This window comes from Columba livia, chromosome 8 (assembly GCF_036013475.1).
Source record: "Columba livia isolate bColLiv1 breed racing homer chromosome 8, bColLiv1.pat.W.v2, whole genome shotgun sequence".
In the NCBI taxonomy this organism is placed as follows: domain Eukaryota; kingdom Metazoa; phylum Chordata; class Aves; order Columbiformes; family Columbidae; genus Columba; species Columba livia.
Genome location: NC_088609.1, coordinates 30422200 through 30440715, shown reverse-complemented (window position 1 = coordinate 30440715; position 18516 = coordinate 30422200). Strand labels below are relative to the sequence as shown.

The window sequence follows — 18516 nt, the reverse complement described above, 5'->3', positions numbered from 1 at the left end:
ACTTCTGTCCTCCTCTACGCTGGTCCGGATGATGCAGCTCTCTCCGTTCTGTTGGTTGTAAACTGGCAGGACTGGCGGCACTTCTTTTGTTGCAATGGGAGTCACGGAGTCGGGGCACTTCTTGGAGCACTTGTCACCAGATGGCAGCAAGGGGGGACACGAGATCAAACACATTGATTACCAGTTAATTGAAAAGATCCAAAAGCTAAAGATGACACTCTTGAGCACAACAGCCTCAACAAGGGCTTCAGCAACCCAGTGAAGGCAGTTCAGGTCAAGAGAGCAGAGGCTGCAGGACAAAGCTCCCTGGGAACAGAACCCAGCCCAGACAAGGCTGGTCTGGGCAGTTCCTGGCAGGTCAAAGCCCAGGGCTGGCGAGCTCTGACCTCAGCTGCTTCTCACTTGCTCAGTGCTCTGCCTGCCCCAGAATTAGGGGGGCTGATGCAGATGAGCTTTCCCCCCACAACTGCCTTTCCCAGAGCTCAGGGCCCTCCATTCCACCGCAAGCAACGCTCTAGTCAAGACCCACAGGCTTGGGCAAGCGCCTGGGGCCGCCGGCAGCGTCAGCAGCCTCGCACAGGCTGTCTGTGCTGAACACAGGGCCCAGGCCCTACCTTGTGCTGAGGCTCCTCGGCAGTGTCGGTGGGAGGGACGATGGTGACGGTGCTGTCCCCAGAGCTCCCACCTGGAGCAGGTTTGGGCTGCGCGTTGACGGCTGTGCTGTGGGCGCTCACCCCCAAGCCCAGGAACGGCCTAGGGGAGAAAAGAAAGCACAGCAGAGCTGGGCTGAGCAAAGCTGGCACTTGCTTCAACAAGCTGACCTGCTGTTGTGCTTTCCTGTCTCGAGTGGCCTATTGTTTGTGTGTGTATAGCAAATTAGACTCTGTCCTTATTTACTCTGTTTTGCTGCTGCAAATGTGAATGGAATTTATAATCCAGCACTAAAATCCAGTGTTCTGGATCCCCAGCCAGGTTTGTCAGCTGGTGTTTGATTTACTCCAGTTCATATTCAGGCACCAAACCGTTATACTCACAGGCTGAATCTCTTCACCACGCTCTTCTGAGCTTTGGCCGATGCGACACTCTTGTCAGCAGCTCCTTCAATTTCGCGTGAAAGCCGGAAACTGCAGAACAGGCAACACCATCAGTTAAATATCTCAGAGTGGCCATATTTGAGAAGCCCTGGGCCATTCCCACGCCCCAGAGGGTGGCATCCCCACAAGGAGGAGCGCAGCTCTGTGCGGGTGTATTTCCACTCTCCGGGAGCAGCTCCTGGCAGCGCAGAGCTCAAGGCTGAGAGAACCTGAACCTGCCTGCGGGGCAAGAAAAGCTGCTTCGCCAGCTGGGCTGAGACCCTACCTCTCCTCATCACTTAAATGCCGCTGCCTCCTAAACCACTGCACGAATTTCTCATCTGCTGACATGCAATAGCTGTTACATGAGGACTGCAAGAGCTTAATTTGTGCGATTACTTCAAATTCCTAAGAAAACAAATAATAAAATAGGAATTCCAATTAGAAAAAGAAAGCTGGTCTCGTTAATATCCTACCCACAGGCAGCAACAGATCCAGGACAGACTGAGTTTGACCCGCAGGTCGGGTTCAGTTGAAGAAGTGACTATGTCCAGAACCACTGTTTCCAACAATGCAGCTCTGCAGCTCAGCCTTCCCGCTCAGCCCTGCGTGGCCAGAGCGGCGCCGAGAGAGGAATCCCGCTCTGTACGGAGCTGGTTCTCAGGCACTAAGCGAGGGACATAACTAGAGGTGCCTGTGATGACAGCAGAGCCTGATCCTCCCCGGCTCTGCACGTCGTGCGCTCACACTCACACTCACCATCTGCAGTAACGTGAGCGGCTGTTGGATACGCCCGAGCAAAGACAACAGGCCTCGCCAAGAGAACGCTCTAGCAGAGAGCGTCAGCAACTAACGACCACAGAACAGTCAACGTTCCACTCACCCTTCGCCGCTTCTCAAAGTTGATCAGGCCGCCCTGTTGGAAGGACAGAGAAGGGATCAGAGGAGAAGAGCACAGGCTGGGCTGAGTTAATCACAAACAGGATGAAGTAGCGACACCAAGGGAAAGGCCAGAGCTGCCCTGAGCAAAGGCTTCTGCAAAGCCCTGTTTCCAGCTCTAGGATAAACCACAGCACTCGTGTGCCTGAGTCTATTTTTCAAATAGATTCCTCTATTTTTGAGAACTGCACTAGAACCCAGGGGAAAACACAGGACCAGACACAGTGTCTGGAAGGGAGGGAGGATATCTAGGATTCCAAAAATTGCCCCAAATTACCTCGAGATAGTCCTGAAGGGCTGTGTCCAGCATGACGAGGTCTGTGAGGAAGGTACCCAGGTAAGGTACCGTGCCTTGGGTGACTCCCTGCAAACGGGCAGAGCAATGGTGGATTAATTGACTGAGAAATAATAACAAATAATACTAATTAGAATGCTAGAATACTCCTGTATAAGCAAACAAAATACAACTAGTCTGCTTCACCGAACAGTGCTCTTGTCAATGATGCTTTCATGACACCATCCTTAGGATCTTAGCCAGCGGTTCCTGTCTGTACAGAGCGGTATAAAGCCCAAGTGCTCATTCGTAACTCATCTGCGTCAAATCTCGCTGTGCGGCACCTCTCGCCCCAGCAGAAAAGCCGGGATTTACAGACCCGTCTTCCCCAAAGCACCGCATACGGGAGTTCATTGGTTAGGAACAGGGCTGAGCTCGGCTTTGGGCGAGATCACCAGTCTGGCGACTCAAGCTCATTCCCACCTTCATCAGCAGCTCCCTGCTCGTCGCAAAGTTGTCACAGTCGGAGAAGATTTCTGAGAGCTCCTCGAACATCAGCATTGTGTCCCTGTACAGGAAAAGGTTAAATCATTTAAGTTGTTTGTAAGCACTCTGAATCAGATCAGGGTACTATTTTTTTCTCAAGAATCGTTAACGGTTGGGCACATAAAAGATAAAAGCACCAAAACACATCCAGTGACACACTGCACAGCCTTACTTTGGAACGCAGGCCCAGGTCTTCTTCAGGCGATAAACGGAGGTGGACTGCAGTGCGGAAACAATGGCCTTCAAAGACGAAAAGTTGTTCAGGATCCTACATTGCTGTGAAAGGAGCGGTTAGAAACACAGGAGCGTTACACGTCAGCACCACCAACAGTCAGTGCTCTTCTGTCTGCCCCGTGTCCTGCTCGCTGCACATTCTCCCTGCTAAGCGGGCAGCTCCAAAAATACTGAGCATCCAAAATATCACTCCCCAACAGCCCCCCTGCCCCCTCCCAGCTCCACGGCACCCGCACAAGGAACGTTAAACAGTCGTCAATAAACGCTTTACACGTGCGATACGGATCCACTTCTCCAAGGTCTTCGCTCGTTGCCGTGTCTTTAATTCTCTGCTGTCCAGGACGGTGCTGACCACGCAGTTGGTGACGGCGTTGAACTGCGAGATGGTGGCTCTGATGCTCTGTGCCAGGTGTTTGTTCTCTTGCTTGTCCCTGCGGGACCAGATGCAGCCCAGGCAGTGGTGGGGCACAACGTTCTTGAAGAGTGTCTAGAGGGAAACAGAGGTGTCCAAGTCAGCCTGGATCGCTATTGCCCACAGCAAGACATGCATGTTTACAGTGCAAACTGCATCTGAAGCTAATATGGTATTAAAAGGGAAATACTGGTTTTCTCTTAGTTTAAAATATACACTTGGCTATAACTCTTTAGGCCTGATGCCCTAAAAGAACTGTCAGCTAAACAGTCCTGGCAAAATAAGAGACACCTTTCTATCACTTAAATTATCAAGGGGAAAAGATTCCATATAATGCTATTTTTGAAAGAGATTGATACAAATACAACAAATCGGAGCACTACAGTTAAAAGCACTTATACACCTTCAGGTGAGGTAGCCTAAAATACAGTCAAAATACGCTATTTCTCAGGGGTCAAATATTAAACTTTGCAAAAGAGGCTACACAGTCTACATTCACACTGTAAATAAAAGACAAACACCTTCAAAAAAACTGAAGTTAAAGCCCAATTAATGAAGCGAGTTTGGATAACCAAGCAGAGCTGTGCTCTGTGTCCCAGCAACAGAGCGGTTCTGGAACGCCAGACATTGATATAAGTTAAGAAACAAACAGACAATTAGAAGGCCAGAACTATTTCCCCGAGCATTTCAGGTAACACGTATGATCGACATACCGCGTCCATGTACGTCAGCTGTTCTGCCACCAGCTCTTCTTGGAACAATGAGAATTCTTGTGCACCGCTGATCTCCAGTTCCTCTTCCTCATCCAGGTTGCAGGGAGAAAGGCTGTGGAACGCGTCTGGCCAGCGTGGGAAACACGAGTCAGTGAATTTATACAGAAAACAATTAATCAAAGCAGATATTTGAAAAATCACTACATCTAATAGCAGAACATGCAAAGGGACCTGCCTGGTCTAACGGCCTCACTGTGCTGCACATTTTAGTGAGAAAGGGAAGGAACAAACGACTAAATTGGCAAAGAGCAGGTAGAAGAAAAAGAAACAGGGAGAACTGAGCTGTTCAGGGTCTCTTAGCTGAGAAGTGCCTTAACCCATTCTCTAACCACTTTGGGTCACCTGTTCTGGCCGCCCCTCCCGGCAAGTCCGCCCCTCTCACGGGATGAACAGAATGGATCAGCAGCCTCGGCTGCCGCAGCACCAAGTCTAAACCTGGGCCTTTTCTGCACACCAGTCCTACCGTTGTGTTCTCCAGAGCCAACAGGGTCTGATAAAACACGCAGCCAACGTGAGAATAATGCACGTAGAAGAACTCAGTCTCTCCACTAATGCTGGAAGTTGATTCCAGTTCTCATTCACATATTACGTGAGCTCCTACAACTTTTCGGCTCACGGCACAGGAAGCTTTGTGCCCTGGATAAGGGGACGTGTCAGGCTTGACGCTGGGAGAACACCCAGACAGAAGAGAAAGGTACTTTACCATCATTCTCCAGTTCTTCTTTCTGGAACTGCTCCAGGAGGTTCTGCGCCCTCTTCTCCGGGTCAGAGCCGGGCATGTTCTTCTTCAGGTAACTCAGCACCTTCAGCAGACACACGTGGTCGGGCGGCTCTTGGAAATCCTCGGCACATTGGTCGAGCCAGGCTTGTAAAATCGATGCGATCGCACTGTGAGCAAATTCAGAGAGAGCACATGGGTTGTATGCAGCAGGTATTGATGCAATCGCATGGATCTGTACCTAATACAACAACAGGGACACTGAGACATTCATCCCCCACGTGAAGGCAGCATGGACACTTCTGTGAGCAGAGAATTTAATTTGTTCGTTTTATGCAAGAAATATTTTTAAGATAATACTTCATAGGAAACTAAAGGCTTGTTCCTCAATTACACCTTGAGAAACCAGCACAGTCATTCAAAATAATTAAAGATTTTCTCTGGCTTTTGTTACTGGATGTGTTATGAGACAGCTGATACTCGGCCTTTACACAAGCTCCTTGAAGCAAACAGGCTGTGAATTGTCAAAGGAAACAACAGCTGTGCTGCCCACGTCCCGCTCCAGCACCGAACCCTGACTGGGGCTCGCTGGGCGCTGCAAAACCAAACTTACGTCCTGAGCACTGTGCTGGATCCGGGGGAATTCTGGCTTCCACGCTCTTCAGAGCCCGAGATCTCCAGGTTTCCGTATCTGGAAAAATGAGATGGCTGTTTAGAGGAACCTCTACTGAGCAAAAGCAAAATCCCAAATAGTGTTATCCATATACAACTGGCATAAACATATACATATTGGCATATTCATATACAACTGGCATGAAGACAAGGGCTTCATGCTGGACAATTCCACCGTGGCCGGGGAAGCTGAGGAGAGATGAAGGGTTTGCACATGTCCCCGTGCACTGCAAAGCAAACCCAGTCTAAACCAGGCAGACCCGTGGTCCCTCTGACAGGAGCGGCGCAGCCACAGCCATAGGGAGCTCAGCTGGGGACACTGAGCCTCCAGAGACCTGTGGGGAGAGCCCTGGCGGCAGCTGGAACAGCTCCTGTCAAACCACACCTTGCACCTCCTTACGTACGGGTGACGAGGAGTTCATGGTGCATCTGAGTGAGAACATTTTGGTTCCCTACCGGTCAGACCACGCACGCTTTCCCCGCCTGGCGCTTCAGCTTTAATGAGAGCTGGGGTGTGGGCAGCGTGCATTTGCACATGGTCTGTTTATGCTGAAATCCTGAATTTGGCAGGATTCTCGACCTCTGTCCATCAGGTTATTAGCTCCATGTCCACTAAAAGTAGGGGACGAAATTCCTGTCAACATCCCCCTGTCGTGTATAATAAATGATGGCTCAGTTTCCGTTCTGTCCCGGCTCTTACCTGTCCAGGAGCAGCTCCAGGACTGTGCTGGTGGAAGCAAAGGCCCTGTACGTTGAGAGGAAGGTGTTGATGTATGTAAAGTCATTATCCGCAAATGCCATTGGAAGCGTCTCCACCAGCTTTTCCAAAGTTGCAGCTTTCAGGGCCCTGCTTTTGCACGTCTCGTCCAGGCTGACAGCGTGTTCTGCAGGTAACTGGTCTCCTTCAGCCTACAAAGTGGAAACAAAGACAAAGCACATAATCAGACAGAAGCCAGAGCCCCGACACAGCTTGCACAATGAAACACAGATTCCATTCCACCTTTTCACAGGAACAGTCCATCTCTAGTTACTAAACAATTTTGTCAGTTTTGGCTCTCCAAGTACCAAATGCTGTATCAAATACTGGAGGACAATAAAGACATTTCTTATTTAAACAGGCAAGTGTTTCCAGGGCTTAAGCTGTAATCTCATGGTCGGCTTTTAAACTGACCATCCTCTCATAACAGGGCCAACCATTCAAAAACCCCGGATGCTTTCTTAGTATCAAGAAGTTTAAGAAAGGTTTATTGGACTTCCTGAAGCATGAAAGATCTCAGTTCCTTCACCTACTGGTACCTCTACAAGAAGTTACTAAGCAAGATTTCAAGCTTCTCAGTACTTAAAGGAATTGGTAATGAAGCCCAACTCACTCGAACAAAAACTGTTGTATTCCTTTCAACACAAGTTATATGATATTTTCAGTTAGAGCTGCATTTCTCTCAGACACATCCAATAATTTACCAGCCAACGCTTTTCAGCTGAAACGCCTCCAAATCACTCTACAAATGCAGCACCACTAAGAACTCTTCCCTTGAGAATATGACCAGGACCTGGAAACTCCTTCTACATACGAGGAACAACACCCCTGGAACGGGAGAAAATTCTGCTTTTCTGAAGTGTCTTTGTGGGACGCAGACATGCTCAAAATGCTCCCCACCTCCTGCACAAAACCATCAGCTGGGAAATGTACCAGAGGTCAAAAATACTTTCTAATATTTCTCCTGGTAAAAAACAGGCAGCAGAGGTGGGAAATCTGTCACTCAAAGTCTTTATACTACCAACCTGGACACTACACCAAAGCAAGTTCTTATATTATTGCCTTTGATCCTGAAGAAAATGTAGAAACATCGCAACACAACATGAAAGTTCTACCCACCTCCTGACCCTCTGGCTCAAACTGCCACAGCTGCACTGATTGCAATGAAGTGAGGACACTTTAATCAGCTGGGGACTTGGCCACCACGCCAGCTTCACTTACCCCGAGCCATCTTGCTCCTTCACCCTCAGTCTGCTGGATCTGCGCTCTTCTCAGGGTGTCACAGTCAACAGCTCCTTCTTGTGCGTCTTCAGCTCCATCCTCAGTTGTGCTCTGCCAGGAAAGGGCAAAGAGAAACAGGTCAGAGAGAAAGGAACACGGTCCCTGCACAAGCGCAGGCTGCAGACACCAGCATACCAACACCGGGATCTCACAACACCTCAACAATGCTCACTTAAGTTGCCACTTCTTAGCTGCCTTTAGTTACCTGGGGATTTTGGACTTTTAACTGAAAGCAGAGAGGAGCTGAGTGCACAAATTACTGCACAAGCCAATGAAAGAGGTAAGAATTAAACCAGAGAGTGCAGATCTCCTGAACCCCAGCACTAACAGCCGCTGTATTAACATGCTGATACATGTTGAGGAGCAAAGGACTAGAGAATTGAAAATAGACATAACAATTAACTTTAGAAATACATATACTGGTCCCCCTGCAACAATATAATCTTTTTTCATCATACATACCACTTGAATATTTAAAGTTTCAGGGCTTTACTAACTACCACAGCCTTAAGCACAGCAACAACTCAATTAGAAAGGATCTGAGTGCAGTGCAAACAAATCCTGGTTTGGGGAAGCCAAGATTTGGGTTTTTTTGGGCGGATGCTTTTCTGTTTGTTTTTTCCTCCTTTATCTCTAAAATATCCCCTAGTCAGATAGAACTGGCTGTACACCAGTGACTTGCCTCTTGAACGCTCTGTGGAACCTCCACATCTTCCCCAGGTTGTTTCCTCACATTCTCTTCCAGGCTCTGTGGAGTCTCCATGTCTTCTTCAGCTGGCTTGCTTGGAGACTCCTCTGTGCACTCTGCAGTCTCGGTGTCTTCCTCTGTTATATTGCTTAGGCTGTTCTCAATGTGCTCTTGAGTCTCCATGTCTTCCTCCGTTATCTTGCTTGGAGTGTTCTCAATGAGCTCTTGACTCTCTGTGTCTTCCTCTCTAATCTTGCTTGTAGTCTGGTCAATGTGCTCTGGAGCCTCCGCATCTTCCTCTCTGGTCTTGCTTACAGTCTCGTCAATGTGCTCTGGACTCTCCTCAACGCGCTCTGGAGTCTCCACATCTTCCTTGGTTGCCTTGGGCACAGTCTCCTCAAGGCTGTGCAGAGACTCCACATCTTCCTCATGTCTCTTCCTCCTGGGTGTCCTCCTCCTTGGTCTTCTCCAACATCTCCAAGCACACAGGTTCCGAAAGGGGAAGCTCCGAGCCTGTTAGAAAACAACGGAAAGGCAGTTTTGAATTGCAGATAGCAACACATTTACTTTTAATGTCCTTGCAAAAGTACCAGGACAAGATCATATGAACCCTGAACTTTAGGCACTATTACAATGCAAAAGACAGATTGTACGACAGGATCATAGAATCATTTTGGTTGGAAGAGATCATCGAGTGCAACTGTTAACCCACCCCTGGCACTGCCCCGTACCCCTCAGAACCTCATCTATGTGCCTTTTAAACCCAGCAGTTTCCTGTCTTTCTGGAACTCCTTCTAACCCACCCCAGGTACCATTGGCCTTCCTGGCCACAAGGGCACAGTGCTGGCTCGTGGTCACCCTGCTGTCCCCAGGACCCCCAGGTCCCTTTCCCCTACACTGCTCTCTAATAGGTCATTCCCCAACTTACACTGGAACCTGGGGTTGTTCTTACCCAGATGCAATACTCTACACTTGCCCTTGTTATATTTCATTAAATTTCTCCCTGCCCAACTCTCCATCCTGTCCAGGTCTCTGGATGGCAGCACAGCTTCCAGTCTCACCACTCCTCCCAGCTTGGTGTCATCAGCAAACTTGCTGACAGTCACTCTATTCCCTCGTCCAAGTCATTGATGAATATATTGAATAATACCGGCCCCAGCACTGACCCCTGAGGCACTGCACTGGGTACAGGCCTCAACTGGACTCTGCCCCATTGACCGTGACTCTCTGGCTTCTTCCCTTCAGCCAGTTCACAGTTCACCTCACCACCCGATCATCCAGACTGCACTCCTTCCCATTTCTGTGAGGAATTGTTCCCAACAGCCAAGCCGAGCCTGCCCCGGCACAGCTGGTGCCGTTTCCTCCCGTCCCCTCACTTGTCCCTCGGCAGCAGTCACCAACACCCTTCTCTCGGCACTCGGAGCTGCCACCCCCCGGCCCCGTGTCCCCCGCAGCCCCGGGGGAGGGCGGGCGGCGGGGCCCGGCTCGCTCCTACCCGTCCGCAGCAGGGCCCGCAGCTGATCCCGCACATGGCGCCGTGTCCGCGTCCGCAGGCAGGGCTGCTGCCGGCTCCGCCAGCCCCGCACTCCCGCTCTCTCTCTCTCGCACCGACCGCTCGCCCCGACGGCAACGGCGGCAACGGCTCCGGCGGCACCGCGGCGACCGGACGCGGCCTCGCGGCAGCACGTGCCGCCCGCAGCCGCCCAATCGCAGCTCGCCGCCGCTCCCGCGCGCGCCCCCTTGCCCCGCCCTCAGCCCGCCCGCAGCCCAAGCCCTTGCTCAGCCGGACAAAGCGCCTGAACAGCAGAGGGTTCAGACACACAGAGATATATATGTGTGTGTGTATATATAGAGGTTTGTCTGGGGCTGCTGCCTTCCGTGAGGAGGAACCTCGCAAAGCTGTGTAATGTTCTCCTTAGGAAGAAACACCCAACAGGATAACACAGATAACGCAAAACTGCAAAGTCCAAGCATAACTGGGAAAGGAAAAACGAAGTTCTTGTCATTTACAGTGATGTTTTCACTTTGCGGTTCAATCTATTCACTGTTCTACTAAAGGCTTTAAAGAGTAGGCAACTGAAATCAAGAACACGTTCTTCCCGCGCAAAGGGGGGTTCCGTCCCCAGAAATGAGAATTGTGGTTGTGAGAAATGCAGTTGTGATTCGTGCCGAGATGTTCAATGTTTACAGATATAACCAAATGAGGCACGGGCTCTGAACCTGGAAAAAGGAAAAGGTGCTTGAGTTCTATGTAAATAGCTGCGAAACTTGTTTATGAAGTTATATTGGTAGAGGGAACTCACATGTTAAGGCTTAACCAACCACATAATAAGGGCCTACTAACGAACTTTAAGCCACATAATGAATATCTAGTTTAGAGCTGTATGTGACCAATGGTATTAAGAAAAAACAGAACCCCATCGAATGCCGAGATAAGAAGTTTCACAGCACCAGCTGCAGCCTTGAGGAGACACCTTATCTATGTGACACCTTTCTGTATTTCAGCACACTGCTCATTGTTCAAGGTGTGCGTGTTGGGGAGCGAATCCCCCGCGCACCCAGCGCTGTTTTGCTTGTGCTCTAGTGAACACGTGTTTAAGGAATACAGTTAAGGAATTGGATTAAACGTTGTTTATCCATAGAAAAAGCTTAAGTTGTTTATTTCAATTATTCCCCCTTTTTCTTTTTATCCCATTGATTCGTGCTTTGGCTTCAAAGTTAGCCAGCACTGCCTAGCGGCGGCTAGGTCCGGTTTGGTGTTATCTTTTACAATCATTAATTCATACCCCGTTCCTTTTGTTGCCATTTCAGGATCTATAGGCATGGCTGAGATTTGCACGCCTTGGACTACTGAATGCATTAACCGAATAAAGCATGGGATCATACATGGCATGAACAGTAAACCCAGAAATGCACATACTGTCCTGAACCCCATTTCCTTCCACCGGGCTACAATTTCGAGACCAATATCCATGAGGTGGACCTGGCCACCCAGTGGGAGGAATAGAGGTATTTGATGAATTTGCCCGCAGCACGAACTTACAAGGGGTTCGTCCAACGTGTTCAGTCATTTGAGACCCCCCACATATCCAGCACCAGGTGACATTTAATTCCCGGGCTATCTTTTCCATAAGATCTATAAACAGGTTTTTCCCTACTGTTGGTAATTGTAATCCCTTGTCCTTTTGCCTTATTTCTTCACACCAGTCACTGCTTGTCTGTACCAATTTCTGTTGCTCTTGCTTTCTTTTAAATTCCTGAGTGGCACTCTTAACTAGCTCCTCCTTATACTGACCTTGCCCTCCCCTCCATCTGAACAGCCCCCCATACCAGCTTGTGTAAAACAGACACTCTGTGCTCCCCCAGGGCAGGAGACAGAGCCCACACCGAGTCCACCTTTCCCTGGGTTACTTGCTACCCTTGGATAATTTCTGCCCTTGGATTTCACACTTCTCCGATTTCGTACTATCATAACCTCCAGAATTAATATGAGCGTGATAGTTTAGAACACATTGGGTTAGTCTCCCTATTCTCACACGCTCGTAGCACTTGGTACAGGGACTGGCCAGGCTAAGGTGGGAACAATAAGTCACCGCCCCTAGCAAGAGGATCAGGTCCAGGTTTCGGCACCCTCTGCCTCTCTGGCCGACCAGGCTGCAGCCAGCAGCCGAGTTCCTCATCTTCCCGGCAGCACGGGCCGTGTCCCCGCCGTTCCTATTTCTGCCGATAGCGTGGACACTTTTGATCGTATCCCAGCTCTTGGCCTTCGCTTCCCAGGAACAACAGGAGCAACACGGAACTGGATTTCTCTTTCTGCACTCTGTTCTTCTCACCACTGGTGGACTCTCTAAATTCCCATTCACCCCTTCAGTAAATACCTCCCACCATTCTTCGCTATTCTCTTCTGTTCTTCCAGTGGCGACCAGAATCCTCCACCGAGCGATGGTTTCCTTATCTTCTATTCTTAGACGTGTATTACAAAGTCCTGTCGGTAAGTTCCCTTTGTGGATATGCTTATACCACAGTCCATTTACAACATAAACATCGAATATAAAGATAATTACATCTACAACTCGGTTCAACACCTTTAACTATTAAACCATTCTCATTTTCATTTATACTGGGCATTCACATTAATACTACTAATAGTAGTTACATCACCGATCCTGTGTCAATTTCAGTTTCAATTCCCCCGGTTCTTGCGTTACTTTCCAGGTTCTTTCTTCCGCCAGGGGTCCTTTAACTCCAGAGACGTGTGTCCATCCTTTCTCTGCACTCCCAACAGCTGTTTCTGCAGTTAACAGAACAAGAAAAGGCCCCTCCCATCCTGGGGTTGGAGTTTCTTCTTTCCAGGTTTTAATTAGTGTTGCCCCATATCTACCAAAAATTCTACTTGTTTTGTTCTCTGGGGTTTCTTCTTCCCAATGCCATGAGCACCACCCAGGCTGCTCACCTATAAAGATTAAAAGGTGATTGTGAAAAATATAGTTTTCCAGGTTGCACCCGGGTGACCCTCCGTGGTGTTTCACAGGCTTTCTTCACTCTGGAATGATGAACCCAGGCATGCTGGTCTCTAATATTGGTAGCAGTGAAGGATATCAGGAGGTCGTGAAACAGACCTTTCTGTTGTGGTTCCAAAGTTCTCTGCAAAAGACTTCACATACACATAAATAAAATGTGGCCCTCTATCAGAGGATAGAACAGCTGGAACTCCAAACCTTGGTGTTATTTCACGTATCAATGTTCTAGTCACCTCCTAAACTTTTGCTGTCCTGGTAGGGAATGCTTCTGGCCAACCTGAAAAAACATCAGTTAATACCTGTAATAAATTTTGACTCGAAATTAACTTGAATAACACAAATGTATTCCCGTGGATTTCAACGCAATAAGCAAAGACAGCGCTGGGCGGCCATGAGCTCGGCTTCTCCAATGGCGCACCGGAAAAACTTCTTCCCGCCTTTTTCCAGGGTCCCGGGTTCGTTGCTCAGAGTGCCAGGTCACTCGTTCTTTCTGCGGACGTGTCCTCTGTTGTCAGGCAGTTCATCTCCTCTCTTCTCACCCACCCCTGCCCCCCTCCCACCTTTAGAGGACCGAACATTGAAGGCAATTGCAGAACAAAGGGCAGGGGCTTCCCATGTTGCACAATAACCCGTGAGCGTTTCCTATTAACAAGTGTTAAGGAACAAACATCTCTAACTCAATAACCCCTGAGCGTTTCCTTTTAAGAAGCTTTAATGAACAAACATCTCTAACTCTTAGAATTGTTTATTACAACTCCCCCCTTTTTCTACTTACTTGTTCATTAAAGCGTTGTAATTCTTGACTACTTAATACAAACAACTCAGTATCATCAAAGTATCATACTTTGCTGTAACTAATAATAAATGTGCTGCTTCTAGCCTGCTTCTCACAATAGCTATTACTTTATTAAAAATACATGGTCCAAACAGCAACACTAGCATTAAGAGAATCAACGGCCCTGCTATAGTAGAGAGGAGGGTTGTAAGCCAAGGTGATCGTCTAAACCAGGTTTCGTACCAACTCTCCCGAGATTCATATTCCCTTTTTCGTTTTTCTATATTTTCTCGCAGCTTATTCATGGTATTTCTTACTATACCTGTGTGGTCTGCATATACACAGCATTCCTCCTTTAAAGCTGCGCAAAGGCCTCCTTCTTTGAAGAACAGTAGATGTAATCCTCGCCGGTTTTGCAAGACCACTTCTGACAAGGATCCGACTGATTTTTCTAGCGCAGTAATAGATTGCTCTATCCTTAGCAGATCCTCATCGACGGCTACTCTCAATGCCGTGAATTCTTGGTTTTGGCTGACTATTGAGGCAATTCCTGTTCCTGCACCTGCTACACTGAGGGCCATTATCATACCTAAGGTCAGAGCAGTGATCGGTTCCCTTTCCATTTAGGGTGAGAGCACAACCCCAATAAGCACAATAATATTGGTTAGGATGGTTGCAATATCCCTTTCCTGGATTGGAGCTAGGACACCAATAAGTTGATACTGCAATTCCCCTTTTATGTGGAGGTTTGCAGTGACCAAAATTCCAGTCTTCCCAGAACTTAAATGTCCAAATAAATCACAAATGGTTCCGTTAAATGAGGGTGCACCTACGGTTACATTCTCTTCAATCACACGACTTTCCTCTGCTTGAATTAAAGTCCACTTCTATGGTCTATGCGCTGTTTCTCCATAGCTCAGCAATAATAGCAACATCAACATAGTGTACCAGATTGGGCTGCATTGACTCTGGCTCATTCCTCCTTGCTTTTTAGCTAGTGCCTGGGTGTGCCGCTTAACACTGGGGTAGCTCGGCCAATATTTTGGCATAGTTCCACTCAGGCTCTTGTTTCCACCGTCTCTTATTCCTCTGCCTCGCCCGTCGACCCGGTTGCTTCGAGCCACGGGGTAAACCATCTTCTCGGCAGCAAGAATATTCTTCAGGAAACCCTGAATGCTTTTGCTCTCCATGCCTTTGTTTATACGCTTCCCAATTATGGTCTTTGACTATAGGAGAGTGGCACGGTATTTTCTTTATGGTAGTTCTACAGCACACCCTTGTTATTTGTATTTTAGAGGGGCTGGTTCGTTAGGGTGAGAGCAAAACCGCTCAGGCTATATTTCGTAGGTGTATATACACCACCAGTCAGGACTGTCGGGTTGGATCTCTTTTCCGTGTGACTTTTGATTTCAATGCCAAATCTGTAATTTCTAATTTGATATTATAACATTGATTGCCTATTCCTCTAGGGGAATACCGTCTATACAGTGCAACCACCAATTGTTTCGGCACACTATGCACCTAAAGCATATAAAAAGGATAATAATTACAACTTCTATTAATACATCTAACTCCATGATTTTTACAAATGGGATATTCATAAACAACCTTATCGTTTTTCTGTACGTGCACGATATGATTCAACAAGCCCAAGTCCATTTATTGTTTCCGTAGTTTAACTTTCAGAGGGTCGTCTGTGGGCTCTGCAGTCCAGGCGTTAGTCTTGACTGGACCTTTAGCTCGGCTGGCGTGTGTCCACCCCTTTTCGGCAGTTCGGATGGCTGTTTCTGTAGTGAGTAAAACAACATAAGGTCCCTCCCATCGAGGGGTTAATGATGTTTCTTTCCATGTTTTTATGGTATGTATTTTTATGTTCAGAGGTGGACGCTGTACCACCAACCCTTTTTCCCAAAGGTATTTCCTTCGCTTCAACAACTGCACTAAGTAATTTTTCATCTGAAAATCACTCACTTTTGGGTGATCTTGTGGCGTTTCTAAATCGAATGGCATTCCATGTAACATTTCAAAGGGTGATATTCCGAGGTCTGTTCTCGGCTGGGTCCTCATGTTTAACAGTGCTAGGGGCAAACATTTTACCCATGACATCTTAGTCTCTATCATTAATTTAGTAAGCTGCTTTTCTTATCTCTCCATTCATTCGTTCGACCCTTCCTGAGCTTTGTGGATGCCATGGAGTATGATACTGCCAGTCAGTACCTAGTGTCTGAAAGATTTCTGTAATAATTCTTGATGCAAAATGTGGGCCCCGGTCGGAATCGATAGCTTCGGTTATTCCATATCAGAGAATTATTTCTTCTAACAATATTTTGGTACCGTACGAGCAGTGGCTCTAGGTGTTGGAAATGCCTCCACAAAGTGCGGGAGATGGTCTACAAGCACCAATAAATAGCAGTATCGCCCGACCTTTGATAACTCTGTAAAATCAATCTGTATTCTTGACAATGGCCGGTATGTGAGTTCCCTTCTGCCGGGAACTCGTTTCCTTATTTCTTGTTTATTTACTTTCTGGCATGTAAGGCACCCTTTAACAATACGTTTTGCTATGTTATATGCTCCTATGCAAACATATTTTGTGGCAAATTGTTCTACTAATGCTTGCGTTCCCCAATGCGTAATATCATGTAACCTGTTCATTATACCGACTGCAGTTACTCTTGGAACTACTTCTCTCCCATCTTCTAATCTCCATTGTTCACCTTGCTGCTTTGCCCCTAGTTTGGTTAGCTTTTCTTTTTCTACGGTACTAAAGACATGTATATTTGAGCGTGGACGGCTAGGACACTGTCTCTCTTTTAGCCCAAGACAAGTACAGGGAGTAGCGTCTACGTTAAACTCTTTCCAGCACTCATAGCCAGGGAAATCGTTTTCCCGTTCTGTTCCTTGTCCGCAATTAGGGCAATTTTCTCTTAATCTCTTCGGATCTGGCAGCTCACAAGTCAATCCTTTAAGATTTAATAAGGCGCCCTTTTTGCTTCTTCGTCTGCAAGGTTATTTCCCCTAATAATGGGATTCAGGCCTTTCTGGTGTCCCTTTACATGGACCACTGCTATTGCTCTAGGTTTTATTATTTCTTGCAAGATTTGTGTGACCAATTCCTGATGTATTAAGTTTTTCCCTTGGGAATTTATCAACCCTCGTTCTTCCCAAAGTTACCACATGTATGTACTACCCCAAATGCATACTTCGAATCTGTATATATAGTTCCACTACCCGTGCCGATCCATTGTAAGGCTCTTAAAACGGCATACAACTCACAGGCTTGTGCTGACCACCCAGGATTTAATGGCCCTGATTCTAAGACCTTATTAGTTTTTCCGTTTATTACCCCGTATCCTGATTTACGTTTCCCTTCAATGACTCCAGAGGAGCCATCTACAAACAATTTTTCTCCTTCTGACAATTCCTCTTCTTCTAAGTCAGGTCTTATTTTTGTTTGCTCTTCCATTGTTTGCAGACAATCATGTGCTAATTGTTCGCTAGATTCCCCATATAAGATCCATGGGGGGTTCTGCAAGGAAGTAATTTCTAGGGTTAATTTAGGGGATTCAATTAAAATACATTCGTATTTTAACAACCTAGAATCTGTTATCCATTTATCAGATTTTTGTTGCAAAACCCCTCGTATACTATGTGGTGTCAAAACATGCAATTCTCCTCCAAATGTTATTTTCTGTGCTTCTTCTACTAGTAATGCAGCTGATAAGTTTTTCCTGAGCCGTTCCAACCACTCTGTAGGTGTTTCATCTTTCTTTTGGTGTTCACTAAATACCTTGCCAATGTTCTGACCCCTTGGAACAGACTCTCTAATGCCTGGGACTAATATAGTCCGTAGGTCTTGCATATGGCCCCTGTGTAATGGATCCTGATTGTTGCAGTCAGGTCTTTGCAGCGGCCATTTAGTGTCGGCTGCAGGACCTTGCTGATGCTGTTCATCCCAAATCCACATACCGGCCCTACGGATCATTCCCCTCTCTCCTGCAGTGAACAATATTCCTATTATCGACTGCAGCTCGTCCCACGTGGATACGTTGGGCCCCAAAAATTGGTCAACCCGCTCCGCTACTCCCAACGGGTCTTCTAGCAAACTCCCCATTTCCTTTTTAAAATCTCTAACATCCCCGGAATTAAGAGGTACCGCCACATATCCCATTCCCGCCTGAGGCCCTCCCATGGCGATCTCTCGCAGCGGATATAGCTGCCCTGGTGTTTGCTGTTGCTGTTGTCCAGTCTTGCTACGCGTGACAGGCCCCGTGGACTGGTTGTCATCCGAACCCTCTGGGTTCGGTGCCGAAGGGGGTGGGCTGGGACTGGGCTAGGAACTGGTACCGGGGGTGGCGGTGGTGGTACATAAGGTGGGGGTGTCATCGGGATCTCTTCCTCATGCCGCTTATTTCTCTGGCGGCCATGTTTATCACCCCCCTTTTCTTTTAACGGGTGTAGATTAACCCTAGTCTCTGATCTTATCCATAATAATGCATATTCGCTTTCTTCTGAACTAAAAGGCTCCTTTGAATTAACATAAATGTTTAAAGCCTGACAGATCCAGTCCTCAAATGATCCGAAAACTGGCCAATATAGGTGGTCTCTACGGATCTCTTTACCACCCCAAACTTCCATACAATAATGTATCATTTTCGTTTTGCTTTCACCCCGCCTAGAGGGGTAATCATCCCAATACCTAATCATTAATCCTAACGGACTATCTGGAGGAATTGGGGAAGCCTGTCCTGCGGTTGCCCTCCCATGGGAACAGAATGCCTACTTTTCCTCTGTCCCATCTTCTGAGATCCCCTCCGCTGTATCTCAGGAATCCCAGCCCCAACCCAGTGGAGA

The 18516-nt window shown here is 47.6% G+C and overlaps 1 protein-coding gene across 1 annotated transcript; it reads right to left on the bottom strand.

Moving 5' to 3' along the window:
- Nucleotides 1–442: 442 nt before the first annotated feature.
- Nucleotides 443–17128, bottom strand: LOC135580053 (ral guanine nucleotide dissociation stimulator-like 1). Its single transcript, XM_065071352.1, has 14 exons — nt 17009–17128; nt 8362–8880; nt 7620–7730; nt 6342–6550; nt 5583–5660; nt 4955–5139; nt 4192–4316; nt 3338–3553; nt 3005–3108; nt 2770–2854; nt 2290–2376; nt 1957–1989; nt 1035–1124; nt 443–753 (listed from the first exon to the last, which is right to left on the bottom strand). The coding sequence occupies exons 1-13, from the start codon at nt 17126–17128 to the stop codon at nt 1101–1103; spliced, it is 1896 nt and encodes a 631-aa protein (XP_064927424.1). The 3' UTR covers nt 443–753; nt 1035–1100.
- Nucleotides 17129–18516: the final 1388 nt, after the last annotated feature.